The sequence below is a fragment of the Cherax quadricarinatus genome, chromosome 22 (genome assembly GCF_038502225.1).
Source record: "Cherax quadricarinatus isolate ZL_2023a chromosome 22, ASM3850222v1, whole genome shotgun sequence".
Classification (NCBI taxonomy): domain Eukaryota; kingdom Metazoa; phylum Arthropoda; class Malacostraca; order Decapoda; family Parastacidae; genus Cherax; species Cherax quadricarinatus.
The window spans coordinates 25999240-26016322 of NC_091313.1; the positions used below are offsets into that span (position 1 = coordinate 25999240).

At 35.1% G+C, this 17083-nt stretch overlaps 1 protein-coding gene across 2 annotated transcripts in view; it reads left to right on the forward strand.

Moving 5' to 3' along the window:
* Positions 1-17083, forward strand: part of Nedd4 (E3 ubiquitin-protein ligase Nedd4) — a 101805-nt gene that overhangs the window by 17202 nt on the left and 67520 nt on the right. For both annotated transcript variants that reach the window (XM_053778058.2, XM_053778057.2), the window contains exons 3-7: positions 1002-1095; positions 3479-3517; positions 5046-5206; positions 7039-7201; positions 16930-17057. In XM_053778058.2, the coding sequence (XP_053634033.2) occupies positions 1002-1095; positions 3479-3517; positions 5046-5206; positions 7039-7201; positions 16930-17057 (585 nt within the window). The remainder of the gene's footprint in view (positions 1-1001; positions 1096-3478; positions 3518-5045; positions 5207-7038; positions 7202-16929; positions 17058-17083) is intronic.

Below are 17083 nucleotides of genomic sequence, written 5' to 3' on the forward strand. Positions count from 1 at the left end.
AATATATGTATAATAATAATACATATATAATAATAATATACTACATATAATAATTATAATATTAAATGGCTTCAAAAGGCCGTCACTAGATAGCAGTGTTTACCACAACAAAGAGGGAGCGGTTGTGGCCGCCTCCACCTCTTACATAATGACATATTTTATTCATTCTAGAGTATGTCAGGTTTCTATGTGGTTTATGTTGTTTATTATTTCATATTAGACGAACTGTGATAGATAAATAAGCCGTAGAGTTGATGATAGCGAAATATTCAAGGAGTATGTTGTCCTGTCTCTAGACAAACTCTCGTCGGCCGCCGACACCGCCCATACCATTACATGAATGACATGTGTTATTCAGTCTAGAGTATATATCAAGTTTCTATGTGATTAATATTGTTTATTATTTCATAGAAGAACTGTGATAGATAAATAAGCCGTAGAGTTGATGATTGAAGTATTTTGCCCGGTCTCTAGACAAACCTCTCGTCCACCTCCGACATCGCCCATACCACTACATGAATGACATATTTTATTCATTTTAGAGTATATATCAGTTTCTATGTTATTTATATTGTTTATTATGTAATATTAGATGAAGTGAGATGGATAAATAAGCCGTAGAGTTGATATTAGCGAAATTATTGAAGTACAGAGTTCCACTGGAATGGATTAATTGCATTTCAATTAATTTAAATGAGGAAAATTGACTCTGCAAACGAGCAAATCCAGTTGCAAGCAAGATCTTGGAACGGATTAAACTCGCAAGTAGAGGTTCCACTGTACTTGTAGAAATAAAAATATTATTGTATTATATTATTAGTAAATAAAGTAAAGATTAAGGTATACCATGTAGTATATTCTATACATTGTGTTTTATGTTTAATTTAAACAGTACAGGTAAAGCGGGTTGGTTTGCCGTGTATTTGATGTACTCTTACAATGTGTACAGTACTTGTCAGAAATAAATTATTGTTCATAATTCATTATCTTAATTCTTTCAGTGATCCCTATGTCAAAATTGAGTTAGTGAATGTGACAACAAATGGAAGTGATGATGATGTTGTTGACTGCGTTCTCACCAAAACCAAGAAAAAGGTAAAACCACAGTACTAAAAATTATGATTCAGAATATGGCTATACACCATAGTTTCCCATTGGAGTAAAATAAAATTATTTATTCCTAGTTGTACATTATCAGTGTTTATTATATAATCATTTTATTATCCTGAATTAATAAAATGATGTTCTAACCTTAATGGATGGTGTGGAATGCTGATGTAGCACAAGTATGAAAATTATGGCTAGAATGGTAGAAATACAAGCTCTAAATAGCATGTGTGCAGTTAGGCTAGCTAGAATTGTAGGAATAATGCAATAATAATAATACATCTAAAAATGTGTACTGTGAAGGCCTGAATAATGAGATTAATTAAGAAAGGCATCAGACTGTGCGGTGACCATGTGGAATGAATGCATGAATGATGATAATGTACATGAGTGAATTTGAGAATAGGAAAAAAAAAGGATCATTGAGTGCACAAGAAGTGGCAGTGAGTGAGATGGAGTGGAAGTTTTAGAAGGAAATAGACAGTTGATGTTTTTGTTTCAGTTTCATGGAGTTTTTTTTTTTTCTTCCAAGTAGTCTGTGAAATGGTTGAAGTGTTGCACTATATTGGATATTTTACTAATATGTATAATAATAAATAATTTGGGATTTTGTTATTCTTGAGGGCCTGTTCTTTTAAGAAATTCATAAGTGCTCACACATCAAGCTATAAATGCAAAAACAGTGATGAAGACAAAATTCTTATGTTTATATTCAAGTGTGACAATATAATGATCAAGATTATTAGCTCTAGAAAAGAGATAAGCTTTCAACCGAGACTTGAAAGCTTGAGCAGCCTCTTGACTCTGAACAAAGCTGTGTTACTTTTCCGTGCTGCTGCTTTGGTTAACCCTTTGACTGTCGCGGCCGTATATATACGTCTTACGAGGTACTGTGTTTGACGTATATATACTCATAAATTCTAGCGGCTTCAAATCAAGCAGGAGAAAGCTGGTAGGCCCACATGTGAGAGAATGGGTCTGTGTGGTCAGTGTGCACCATATAAAAAAAATCCTAGAGCACGCAGTGCATTATGAGAAAAAAAAAACTCCGACCGTTTTTTTTAATTAAAACGCCGACTTTGTGGTCTATTTTCGTATAGTATTTATGGTTGTATTCTCGTTTTCTTGGTCTCATTTGATAGAATGGATAACATGTTATAGAGATAGAGGTGATTTTGATTGATTTTACTATAAAAAAAAAACTAGAAATGGAGCTCAAAGTAGGGGAAATGTTTGATTTTTGCCAATGTTCAAAAGTAAACAAATGATGCCATTGTCCAATAAATGTCCAACTAGCCATTCTAATATGCAGTCATGAATGGGTTGATGTTATTTATACAATTATTACAGTATTGCAATAGTCTGCATAATAGTAAGTCTTCTATTTTTTGTTTGAATAAAAATTCAAAATAGAAAGCAAGAGTAATATCAGAGGGGCCTGGAGACGTGACTGATGAACAAAGAAAATGTTATTTTAGAGCCAGGAATGTCTGCATTGTTCATTCTGGACCTTATTTTGAAATTGTCATATTTTTTAGTTTTCGTGAAATTGGCCAAATTGCAAATTTCTGACCACATTATTAGGTAGTTGAAATCGGTAAATGGGTAGTTTCTTGTACTCAATCGATAGAAAAAATGGAGTTCTAAAGAAATAGCTATGAGTTTGGGCGACTGGAACAAGGGAATTAGCCGAAAATAGGGCTCAAAGTGGGCGAAATCGCCGATATGTAAACAGCACCGAGGTCGCTAACTTCGCGAGAGCATAATTCCGTCAGTTTTCCATCAAATTTCGTTTTTTTGGTGTCATTACAATCGGGAAAAGATTCACTATCATTTCATAAGAAAAAATAATTTTTTTTTTTTTTAAATTTTGCGACACCAGGAGACACCTCAGGATTAGGGGTTGCGACAGTCAAAGGGTTAAAAGTGTGTATGCAATATGTATCAAATGAGTATCTTAAATCTTTTACCTCTGTCACACACTAGTACAGTGGACCCCCGGTTAACGATATTTTTTCACTCCAGAAGTATGTTCAGGTGCCAGTACTGACCGAATTTGTTCCCATAAGGAATATTGTGAAGTAGATTAGTCCATTTCAGACCCCCAAACATACACGTACAAACGCACTTACATAAATACACTTACATAATTGGTCGCATTCGGAGGTAATCGTTATGCAGGGGTCCACTGTACTTCTTCATCCTTTTTTGGCAGGTATCTTCCTACCCAGTGAAGATGGTGAAGTGGTTAGTAATGATGATGCTGAAGATAATCTTACAGTTTTTAACACATGCATATCATTATGACTTGAATATCTTATAAATTTATATCATGTTTATTAATTACACTATTTATCCTTTTATTTTTCAGACCTTAAATCCACGATGGGATGAAGAATTTGTATTTAGAGTAAGTGTGGCAGTATGTTTCAGTATGGTACAGTGTGATCAGTTTAGATAAATTTTAATGGTTCATAGATAGTACATTAACTTTGTAATCAATATATACAGTACATATATTGACATAGGGAAATAGCCATAAGTCTTCTTTTTGGTATTTATTTTCATCTTGACACTAGGTGGTCAGCAAGGTATTTCACAGCTAAGCAGCAGTTTATAAAGAAAATGGTGGCTAGTGTTTCATTTCATAATGGATCTTTATCAAGTCAGTGTTGACTTGATAATGGTCCAGAACAGATCATGACATCATCTAAAGTTTCCTTTACAAATGGCAGGTTATTTGTGATTTGTTTCACTCATGGTATTGTGGCTTTTATTCTTGAAGTTATTATAATTGCCACTGGAAGCACAGTTTTTGAAGTAAATAAGAAGTTCATTTCTTATTATTTCTGTATAATTGTTCTGTTCATACACCCAAGAGGATGTATAAATCTGGGGTAGAAGGAAGTGTAGGGGTCATTCCAGGAAGAGTTGGAGGGAGGGGAGCAAAATTGCTAGTGGCTTGAACACCCAACAAACTTGTGTGAGCATACTATAAAAGTGGTTTTTATGGATTGAGCAAGGTTAACATTTGTGAAGGCAATCATTGAAACTGGTTTGCTGAACTGAGAGCCCTTGAGGTGGGAAGTACAGTGCTTGCACTTTGGAGGAGGGTCTTTGGATCTGTGATGTCTTCATACTTTTTTGAAGATTGCTATTGAATATGGGATGGTGAATGTAATTTTTTTTTTTTTTTTTTTTTTGGGGGGGGGGGGGGGTGTTATCCTTACCTGAAAAGGTCTTTCTACATTGAAAAATGTATGTTGATTCCTCACTTTGTATTAGTTATTTTCTGAACAATCAAATATTTATGTGAACTTGTTAAAGGACTATCACTTTTCCAAGAAAATCTGAAGGGAAGAGGTAAAGAAGGTTTTGTAAGTTAGGTGCTTGAGTATCCAGCAGTCTGATGTGAGTATATTATGTCAGAGTGAGTGATGACAAGTTTGACCTGCTGTTGGACTGTGAACAAAGTAACACTTATGAAGATATTTAGGGAAACCGGTTAGCCGGACTTAATTCCTGGAGGTGGGAAATGCAGTGCTTTTATGCTGGAGGAAGGGAGGGGATGTTGCAATTTAGAGGGTCATTTGATTTGTGATGTCTGTGCACTTCCAGCAACACAGCTATTAATTGAATGATGGTGAATGTGGTTTTTATTTTTGTGAGGGGGAGGGTGAGGTTTAAATTTTTTTATTTAAATATTGATTTTCCCATCACTTGGATTTTTCTACTCTTTTCAAGTTCCTGTTCTAGCAGATACCCAAAAATAGGCTAATAGGAGACTGCCATTTCATATACATGTGCATGAAGTTTTGAGAGAGTATTTTAATTATATGTTTCTAAAGTTGATATGAATTATATCCCATTAAGTTCTATAGTACAGAAAAAAAAAGATTATTTTCTTAAGTGCATGCGTGTTTTTGATGTACCTACAGGTGAAGCCAGCAGAACACAAGCTCTTGTTAGAAGTATTTGATGAAAATCGTTTAACCCGGGATGATTTCTTGGGTTTGGTTGAACTGCCATTAATAAACCTACCACGTGAGGCAGAGAGTAGACAAATTCCACATCGACACTACAGACTTCAACCCAGAAGGTAATTTTTAGTTCTGCCTAGATTATTCTGAGGTAGCTTTAACCCTTTCAGGGTTGGTGCCATACTAGTACGGCTTGCACGCCAGGGTTGGTGCCATACTAGTACACATAAATTCTAGCACCTTCAGATCTAGCGAGAGAAAGCTGGTAGGCCTACATATGAAAGAATGGGTCTATGTGGTCAGTGTGCGTGGTATAAAAAAATCCTGCATCACACATTGCATAATGAGAAAAAAAACTCCGACTGTGTTTTTGGTTTAAAATAGCGACTTTGCAGTGTATTTTCGTATGCTATTTATGATTGTATTCTAGTTTTCCTGGTCTCATTTTATAGAATGGAAGACATACTATGGAAATTGAGATGATTTTGATTGGTTTCACAATGAAAAGTACCTTAAAATTGAGCTCAAAGTAGCAGAAATGTTCGATTTTTGCCAAAGTTCAAAGGTAAACAAATCATGCCACTCGTCCAATACACGTCAACTGGTGAGTGTAATGTTCTTTCACAAGTGCCCTGATATTATTTATACCATTTCTATGCCATTTCTACACGAATGCAGTAGTCTGCATAACATTAATCTACAATTTTTTGTGAGAATAAAAATTCAAAGTGGAAAGCAAAAGAAATGTAACAGAGGCCTGGGGACATGAGTAATGAACAGAGGAAATGTTATTTTAGTGCCAGAAATGTCTGTCTTGTTTATTCTGGACCCTATTTGGAAATTGGCATCTTTTGAAATTTGTGTGTAATTGGCAAAATTGCCAATTTCTGACCACGTTATTGGATAGTGGAAATCTGTAAATGGATGGTTTCTTGTACTCATTCGATAGAAAAAATGGAGTTCTAGCAAAATAGGTATGATTTTTGTCGACTGGTACATAGGAATTGGCCGAAAATAGGGCTCAAATTGGCCGAAATCGCCAATGCGTAAACATCGTCGAGACTGCTAGCTTCGCGAGAGCATAACTCTCTAAGTTTTCCATCAAATTTCATACCTTTGGTGTCATTATGATTGGGAAAAGATTCTCTATCATTTCATGAGAAAAAATAATTTTTTTTTTTTTTTCGAAAAATTTCCGACCCTGAGAACAAATTTAGGAGAGGCCCTGCCGACCCTGAAAGGGTTAATTGAGGCTCTATTTTGTACAGTGGTACCTCAAGTTATGAACTTAATTCATTCCAGAAGGCTGTTCGAGTGCTGATACTAAATGAATTTGTTCCCATGAGGAATAATGTAAATTAGATTAGTCCATTTCAGACCCCCAAAAATAATACACTTACTAAAGCACTTACAAAAATTCACTTACATAATTGTTCAAGTTGGAAGCTGTTTGAAACTTGAGGTACCACTGTATTGAAAATTTACTCTTGCTTCATTTACGCTCAAAAAAAATTAAACTTACTGCAGATTAGCTTCAAAATTTTCAGGAAAAGTTAAAGCATTTGTAAAACATTTTTTATATTGCTTAATTTAAGTGTAGGCTTCAAATTCTGTTAACCATTTCCTTACATTTTGTTCGTCTAGTTGATCTTTTTTCTTGTCTTCCATTCAATTTGCAGAGTTTAACAGGACTACTAATGTCATTATAATATCCCATTATTATGGGAAAATGGTGTCTTGAGACTAAATGTCCCTAGAGATAGTTTGAACCTTGTCAGGGTTAACTGAAATGATTCTGGATGAAGTCCTAAAGTGATTTTGCAGAAGTAAGGAACTGGAAACCATACTTTCTGTACCAGATTTGTTGCAAATAATTTGTTTGTGTGAGACATAAAGGCTAAAAATTTGACTTGTTTTAACATATGTAATGATCCTGGAATGCATTTTGCAGTACTCGATCACGAGTGAAGGGTCACCTACAGTTGTATGTAGCTTATATTGTTGATGATGGAGCTAGCAGCAGTGGAGCTTCTGGAGAACAAACTCCAGAGGAAGCAGCATGGGAGGTGGTGAGCATTGACAACAGTAGTGGTCACGAAGAATCTCCAGCTCAGGTGAGAACCCCAGTGTCATTCCTTATTTTAGATGTAACACCATATAGATGCCTTTAAGTAGAATGGATTACTTTACATAAAATTAGATAGACAAGCCATGATTTCTGAGATTTTAAATTGTGTCGCTGTTGTATTCAGTTGTAGCTATATTATCGAGTAGAAATTCCTCTTAAAGCATGCATTGTTTCTATAATGGTTTGTGACATCTTGGAAAAATGGTATGATGAGTGTATTACTTAAATGTTATTGGCCGCAGTAGCCAGGTTGATCAGTAATTAGGAAAGACTGGCTTCAAGCTGGGGACAAATATGTGTCTTATCAGTTTATATGCAGTATAGTGTAGTACTATAAGACTAATAAGGGGGATTGTATGAGTGTCTGTTAAATCAGAATAATGTTAAAAGGTACTCTAATGTATACTTAATATAGTACTTTACACACACTTTATAAATATACTTTATTCTTCCAGTTACAGCATTGTGCCTTAATATTTTTTATACTATAATAAACATTGATAATAAAGGAGGTACAAGTACAATTTACCCACTGGATTTTGCCCATTATTTTAAAAGCCTGTTATGTCAAGGGATTTCTGTAAGTGTAATGTGAGACAGGTAATGTGTGTACGTGATTTAGAGGAATGCAAAAACTAAAACTGTATAGCTTAACAAAAGTGTGTTCTTATTTCAGTGTCATGACATTTTGTATTGGCAATGATGCTCTTGCTTATTGAATATAATGTATTAAGTGTGAACAGATCATCTTAATCACGTGAATTTTCTGAACTCGCTCAGTAGGCTTTCTCCTCTTGTGCAGGGGCTATCCCATGATATGCAAGGGATATCCCATGCTATGATCTCATGAAATCTCTCTGCATTTTTTATTTGTATTTCTGCATTCCTACTATGATGTCAAAATCTTGTCATGCTAGTAGCTCTGAGTACGTATGTAAAATTTTTGATACACATTATATTAGGTGATTTTGGCTTCTTGGTTCCCTGATTGTTTATTCAGTTTGTATTAATGACAACTTTTAGTAACTTTCACTTCCCTATATAAGTTTAAAGAATAGTGTTAAGTAACTATTATTTTGTATTTCTGATGGAAATCTATTTTTTGGAATCCTCTTTCATAGATTAATTACAAATACTGTGAACTACAGTAGTATGTTCTGATCCCCCATTTTATGCTAAATGTCATTTTACAGTTTACTGCATTTCGGAAAAAGTGCAGCGTTCAGGTTGGTCCACTTTGGTTATCTTCAGGATAGTTTGCTCCAGTAATAGATTTTAAGGTTTATAATTTAACTGTTAACTTGATTTGCTAATCAGTGAGGTAGTGATGTTTTATTGATAAATATTTTTGGTAGTGATGTACCTTGGTCATCTCATTACACTGTTTCTTGTGGATTTTTCTGAATAAGGCATGTCCATTGGAGTACAGTACAGGGGGTCACCAAACCAACAAACGAGTTGCTTTCCTGGTGTTCCAACTTATGAACCAGTTCTTTGTAACTCGGAACCTATTATCTCATAGAAAACAATAATACAAAAGATGTTTTGTTTTTGTCTACACATGTTTTCAACTTTGGTTTGGTATAACTTTGATGAGCTCAAGAGTTGTTCTACTCCCAGAGCCAACCTTGAGCCAGGCTCATGTTTGTAAAACTTTTTGTCATTTTTTTGCTCATGAACCTCATTTGTAAGTGTGGATGTTCATAACTTGGGGGTTCATAACTTAGGGACCCCCTGTATATTATCTGTGAGTAAGGTTTAATGGTTACCAAGATACACATTTTCCTCTAGGGTGATGTTAGTGATGATTGAATTCTCATTAATATACTGGTTATTTTCACTTGAAAATCATAAAAAAATTAATTATCACATGTTACTCTTAAAGAATATTTACTGTTTAATGAAATTTAAACTGCATTTATTATAACATATACTGATATAAAGTAAATATTATTAAAATTAAATCTTTCAGTTTTACAGATTAAATACTCTTGTATATGATGAGTTACCAGTATAGTATAGTATTGCTGCATCACCCAGGAGTGAATTAGCTGTCTTTTTCAATTAGTCTTAGGCTTTTAGAGCATTGTTAGTACTGAAAAACTTACAAAAATTTTGAGTTTCTTCCTAAGTTTGAGATTCACAGTTTAGTAGTTTTCTTTTTGTATAATTAGGATGATGTTTGGCATGTGATAGCATAAACAATCTCTGTTTCTCATATATTTAATTACCTCCCTTATGCTTTTAAGCATGGTAGTTTTAAACGTTTGTGCATCTGCTCTAAGGCTCACTTTTTACAGCAGGCAGATGTAAGACTTTCCTACAACAGTTCATAAGTTTGTTTAGCTGGTCACATTTTTTTTTAGTTGCTATTCATATGTATCTGTTGGTGATAATAAAATCTACTCTTTTAGACAAAATGTATTTAAAAACTTCAGAATCCTTCTTGTAACTATATTCTATTTTACTTAAACTAAAGAGGGTACAGATGGGGCACTGAAATGGTTTTAAAGTACATTTCCAGCAATCTCTATGGGGAAAGTGGAGAAAAATCCTTCCTCCAAAAGCCATGCATATTGCAAGAGACGTTTAAAGTGCCAGGAGCAAGGGGCTAGTGACCCCTTCTCCTATATAAATTACTAAATGTAAAAAGGAGGAGGGGCAGGGATATCTGCAGTTTTGAACTATAGTATTGGTGCCCTTCTGGCAAGACAGTGATGGAGTGAGTGATGGTGAAAGTGTTCCTTCATTTTCTGGTCACCCTGCCTCAGTGGAAGATGGTCGGTTTGTTAGAAAAAAAAATCAGTGGCATGTGTTGACATTCACATTGTTGTAATGTTCATCCGGTGTTTATGTGATGCCAGATTTCAGCATAAGTACAGTGAAACCAAAATTACAGTCTCATCGGACTAGGAGTTGTCTGTTGTTGACGTTAATCTTTTGCTGTCATTAGTAACTATGGGAAAATATATTGCCCAAAAATTTTAAAATATACTTGTGAAAAGATGAGCTGTCCATCCTCTTCTAAATTCTTCAGTTCTGCTTGCTGAGAATTGGATCATCACAAGCATTCTTTTTTAAATAAGGATGTCAGTATCATTTGCTTCATACCTCTACCTTTAAGTTTCTTTCTGATTATTTTTTTTTTGTGTGCATCCTTTGCAGCTGTATAAATTCTTGGTTGGTAATGCATGACTTTTTTTCAAGTTGGTTATAAGTGTGCCTAAATTTAATGTACTGTTTTTCTTTTCACACTCAGATCATCTGGTTCCTCATTATTTTTATCACTCTTGTCACTCTCTGTAGTTAAGGGCTTTAAGAATATCAATAATGTCTGAGTTGGCGAGAATGTAACAAACAGGATTGTTTTTGTTACATTCAATCTCTTCCTCAATGTCTTGATCACAAGCATCAGGAATCATGTCATGTATCCCTTTGAAGTATTTCATCAGTTCAGCAAGTTCTGTTTTCCCCAAAGGTACACTGAATCCTCCAAAATCAGGAAGGTTACCTGTATATTCATTGACAAATGAATGTACAGCAATCTTGCCAGGACTGCAGAGTTCGGCTATATTTCTAATAGTGAATTATTCTATATTTTTTTATGTCCTCCAGCTTTGCAGACTAAGTGTTCCTTTATTACTGTGTTGTGATATTTGGCTTCCAAATGTCTAAATATTGGTTAATCCATGCCATGGACAGGAACAGGAATGTGCAGTTATATAGCATATTAATTGTTGACAACTAAATTTTTATCATACTGGTTAACAGACCAGTTATCAAGCTGCAGTGCAGTCCTGTAATCTTTGGGGAGTTTGATTTTTTTTTTTTACAATGAGTCTTTGCCTCAGATACAAAATGTTTCTCAGATTGGTCACAAGTTTGATTTATGTACTCCAGGCTCACTTATTAGGCTAGTAAGTAATGTACTAACTGGTTTCTTCATTGTTGAATACCTTCCAATATGCTTGGCCAAGCACTGTTTTCAGTAACAAGTAATTTTTATCCTTGCATGCTGGGAGCATTGGCACATCTCAGCTCAGACTCTTCTTGGCTTCTTTCAATCCATTAACAGTTTTCCATTCTCATCTATATTTGATCGGGAGTTAAGTTATGCGAGATTAGGAGCATGATCTGGAGAGAGCTTTAAAGTGGTTATATTAGTATTTGAAAGGGAGACAGGATGCCCTGAACTATGAGTCAGTGGCCCTAATCAGTATGTATAACAAACTGCTGGAAACAATTTTAAGAAAAAGAAGAGGATCTAGAAAGGGCTAAATTCCTAACAAAACACCAACATTGAAGCCTTACAAATTTTATAGCAACATCAAATAGGTTCTGAGGTCTTTTTTAGCTACTGCAGTTTCTTCTTTTGCTCCTCCCGTGTCTGTTTTTTAGCTCCTTTTTATTTTTTGTTACATCCCCCCCTGCCTTTTTTTTAATTTTTTTTTTTTTTTTTTTTTTTACTTCATTTTTGCTTTGTATTTTCTTAGGTATATATTTTCTGTTGCTTAATCCTGCTCATGCTTGCCATAATCACAAAGTTACTTATGTTCATGTGTTCTTATGTTGGAAGGACATTGATGTTTTGTGTACACATTTTTTTAAACCTTTTCTTTTCCTTCATAAATTTAGATAAGTTTTATCTTGTAATGTTTCCTATGATTTGTAGCTTTTCTAAGGGCACACAATTTCAAGTGCTTAAGTGTATCTTGGTAAGCAGCTGTGTGTGCTAAGGCATAATGTGCAAATCTGTTGCATTAAGTGTCCTATGCTCAAGAGTACAAGTTTTGTTAAAGCTAAAGAAAAATATATACACTTTCTGCTAAAGCTAAAAGTGTACAACTGTTATATTTATAAACATACCCCTGTTAAAAGATAAAAAAATGGTACACCTGTTAAAAAGAGCCTTACACTAAGTAAAAGTGATGTTGATAGCTTATTCTGAGGTAATTGTGGTTATGATGTAACAGCTTTTACTTGACATGGAACTTTGTATATTCAAATGTTCCTGTATAAAAGTTTCTTTATGTTTGGATGGAGCTAAGGATTTCATACTATTAATAGGACTTTGTAGAATTTAGTCTTACTGTGATGTGGCTGTGCCTGAGAAATAGGATTATTTATGAATTTTCTTTTCTTTCTTATGTACAGTACTTAATATATTTATTACTTGAATATGCTCTTATGTAAGAACACATTATAGTCTTTTTTATATATTGTTTGAGTGGTTTTAAGGTTTATAAATGGATAAAGTTTTTTTTTTGTAGTATATTTCATTATTATTATAAAGTTTATCAAGTTAAGACCATATTGATTTGCTTTTACAAGTCAAATTATGTAAATGGAAAGACATCAGTGAAGATTAATACTCTGTTTAAGCTGTCATTTTTAATTGCTATTATATTTTGTACACAATGCTCTCCGAGTTGAATGTGTGCATTATTGTAGTTCTGAATTTGCACACAGTACTGTACACACCCTTTCCATCTCATTTAACTGGTAATGGAATAAAGAGAACAGATATTGTGTTACTTATTATAATACTCATACAAGGTGTGTAAGCTGTATAGCTATAACTGTGGGTTCCTAAAGACTGTAGAGGTTCCTCCACAAACCTGGTAGCTCCACTTTTCACATTCTTTCACTTACATATTTGTCTTCCCCAAGTCTTCCTACAACATACACGTATCATTAGTTCCTCATGCTTCATAATGTTTTGATTGCAACCATTAGATCCGATGTTTAAAAATTACTATTGTGTGATTTTATGCAAACCTAAAAGATAGAGATACTGTATGTCGAGGAAAACGATGTGATATCAGCAAGCCACAGGAAGTTGAATGCATTTTATTAACTGTGGGAGTGAGTGAATATGGTTAGAATAACAGCAAGAATATTTTGAGCAGGATGATCAAAGTGCACAGCTGGAATACAGATAGTACATTGTATATCTAATAGAGGGATACTGATTTATATAGAGAAAAGAGTGGAGGCTTACTCTGAAGATTCTGCTTAGTTCACCTCATTATGGAGTAAGAAGTAGCATATCAATTATAGAAAGGCAAAAGGCATATATGCTTGTGACTGCATTTGAACATTGAGGTTGTTGAAGAGACACCCAGATTAAAAGAACTTATTTGGCATTTCTGCTAAGTTAGGAAGTTGTTTGAAACAAGGTGGAAACCCCATTTGCAGACCAGCATTTTATTGAGATAATGTTTTGCTCAAGGTAAACTCAGTTTGGAGGGATATATTGTGTATTTTTATACGTACACCTACCATCCGACTTACGACCTGCTCGACTTACGACCACTCGACTTACGACCGTGTTTTTTATGCCAAATTTCTGGGAAATAAACAACTATTTGTGTTGTACACAGTGTTTATCCTAAACCTTTCAGTATAAAATACAGTACTAACAACATAAAAAGTAAAGTAAAACATGAAATACCAAAATAAAACAATAAAATAAAGTCATTACAAAAATGTTTTGTTGATATTCGGTAGTAAAGTCTGACTTAAGACCATTTCGAATTATGACCGGTTTCTCGGAACCAAACTCGGTCGTAAGTCGGATGGAAGGTGTATATACTTCTAAACTGTTGTGTTCTGAGCACCTCTGCAAAAACAGTGATTATGTGTGAGTGAGGTGAAAGTGTTGAATGATGATGAAAATATTTTCTTTTTGGGGATTTTCTTTCTTTTTGGGTCACCCTGCCTCGGTGGGAGATGGCCGACTTGTTAAAAAAAAAAAAACACACACACAAAAATAACACATACTTTTGTTCAACCCAAGACAACATGGTTTAGCAGGTCACTTCTGCCTCTTGCAGTTGTTGGACCATTATGACACAAGGCAAAAGCCTTCGACAGGTGTGATCACAGTGTAATAATGCATATAATGAGTGCCAGAGGTAAAGGTAAAAAAAAATAGGCACTTGAATTTTAACTTCCTAGCAAGTAGAACCCAAAGAGTATAAAGAACAAAGTAAAGCCAGAGGATACCATAGTAAAAAGCTCTGTTCCCAAGAAACAGTACTTGCCCCAGTTCTCTCTCATTTTAATAGCACCCCCATCATCTTTTGCTTTTGATACCAGAATTTGCATGAGTGGCATCCATTGAGAACACATCTGATATAAATCAAGCTTTTCAGTGCACAACTGAAGACAGTACAATATGATGTTTGATGAGAACAGATTTCATTTACTCTGCTGTGGAAAAATTTGAGGAAATGGAAACTGATAATTTCTGAAAATCTCACATTCAAGAATAACAAGTGTTGTTATCACAACTGAAAGGGAAATGATAGGCTGGATAATTAGAGCCATCAAAACAGAGATGCCAAGCCAGTGATGATATTCCTTAAATCACTTTATTTCTTTAGACTGGAAAATTGCTCTATACTGACAGCCCCCTTTTAAGGCAAGCAAAATTTCAGATATGGAGAATATATAGAGAACCTTCACTGCCTATATAAATTCAGTCAAGCACTTGAATTACTGAATTACTGTGAATGCTTGAAGTCCCTTAACCCTTTGACTGTCGCAAGCCTCTTTCTGAAACTGTCATTCTGTTTTGCAAAATTTTTGGGAAAAAACAAATTATTTTTTCTCATGAAATGATAGAGAATCTTTTCCCAATGGTAATGACACCAAAAGTGCGAAATTTGGTCGAAAACTCACGGAATTACACTCCTGCAAAATTAGCGGTCTCGGTGACATATACACATCGGCGATTTCGCCAACTTTGAGCCCTGTTTTTCACCAATTCTGTTGTTCTAGTTGACCAAACTCATAGCTATTTCTTTAGAACTCCATTTTTCTATCAATTGAGTACAAGAAACTGCCCATTTACCGATTTGAACTACCCAATAAAGTGATCAGAAATTGGCAATTTGGCCAATTTCATGCAAATTAAAAAAGATGCCAATTTCAAAATAGGGTCCAGAATAAACATTGTAGACATTCTTGGCACTAAAATAACTTATCCTCTGTTCATTAGTCATGTCTCTAGGCCCCTCTTATATTAGTATTGCTTTCTATTTTGATTTTTTTATTCATACAAAAAATGCAAAATTTACTGTTATGCAGACTACTGCATTATTGTAAAAATGGTATAAATAATATCAGTGCACTAGTGAAAGAATATTAGATTCCCCAGTTGACGTGTATTGGACGTGTGGTTTGTTTTGCTTGCTCTTGAACATTGGTAAAGATCGAACATTTCCGCTACTTTGAGCTCAATTTTTAGGTCGTTTTCATTGTGAAACTAATCAAAATCATCTCTATTTCTGCAATATGTTTTCCATTTTATCACGTGAGACCATGAAAACGAGAATACAGTGGACCCCCGGTTAACGATATTTTTTCACTCCAGAAGTATGTTCAGGTGCCAGTACTGACCGAATTTGTTCCCATAAGAAATATTGTGAAGTAGATTAGTCCATTTCAGACCCCCAAACATACACGTACAAACGCACTTACATAAATACACTTACATAATTGGTCGCATTCGGAGGTAATCGTTATGCGGGGTCCACTGTACAACGATAAATACTATACGAAAATACACCTCAAAGTCGGTGTTTTAATCCAAAAAAATGATCATTTTTTTTTTTTCATTATGCACAGCGTGCTGCAGGATTTTTTTATGTGGTGCACACTGACCAAACAGGCCCATTCTCTCACATGTGGGCCTACCAGCTTTCTCCTGCTTGATTTGAAGCCGCTAGAATTATTGAGTATATTTACGTCTGAAACACTGGCTCGTAAGACGTATATATATGACCAAAACAGTCAAAGGGTTAAACTGCAATGTAGGCAAGAAAGATGCATCACAAATTTCACTTAAATAAATTCTGGAGGGAAAATTTCAAAATCTGCACATAGCAATCATTCCAATGAAAGCAAGAGGCCCAGCAAACAGTGCAAAATAGCCCAGTGAAGATCAAGGGTGCAATATCTGGAGAGGGTTTTGGGGGTCAATGCCCCTGCAGCCTGGTCTGTGACCAAGCTCATGGTGGATCAGGGCCTGATCAACCAGGCTGTTACTGTTGGCCGCATGTAAACCGGTGTATAAACCACAGCCCGGCTGGTCAGGTATTGACTGTAGATGCCTGTTCACTTAAGAGAGAACTCAGGAAGTACAAAGCTGTTACATGAGAGGAATTACCAGCAGAACCCTTGCTGTCTTCAAGAGGAAATTGATCAGTTCGTTATCAGCTAGGCTGTGGTGCATATTGGACTGCATTCGTCTAGCTCCTTCAGCCTGGTTGATCAGGCCATCAGAGTCCTGGTCTGGGACCAGGCTGTGTTGAAGTCAGTACAATAACCATCATGTCAAAGAGGAGCTTGATGAAGCTTTATCCTGAGTGAACTGTTTTGTAGATAGAAGCTTGTTCTACATACTGTCTTCATGCCTATACCTGTGAGCATTATGCTAGCACATGCAAGGGTAGAAATAAAACTATTAGTTTAATAATGTATATTTTTTGTTTGAATAATAAAACTCAGCCTCCTTAATAAATCATACTTTACATTTTCACTGTGAACACTTTTTTTTGGTACTGCATTTAAGAATTATGATATAAGTCTTTGTAAATTTTTATATTGCAAGGTGTTTAGAATTAGTCATTCACATTACTTTGGGAGAGAGAAACGTGCATTTTTTAAACTTTTTTGCTCTTAATTAAAAAAAATATGCCCACGCAGCCAGTTCTTGTGCCCAACGATGGCCAGAGTCCATTACCAGATGGATGGGAGGAGCGCCAGGATGCCAATGGCCGCACTTACTATGTGAATCACAATGCCCGAACAACACAATGGGACAGACCAACCAGGTACAGTTATTATTTTTGTTTTATGG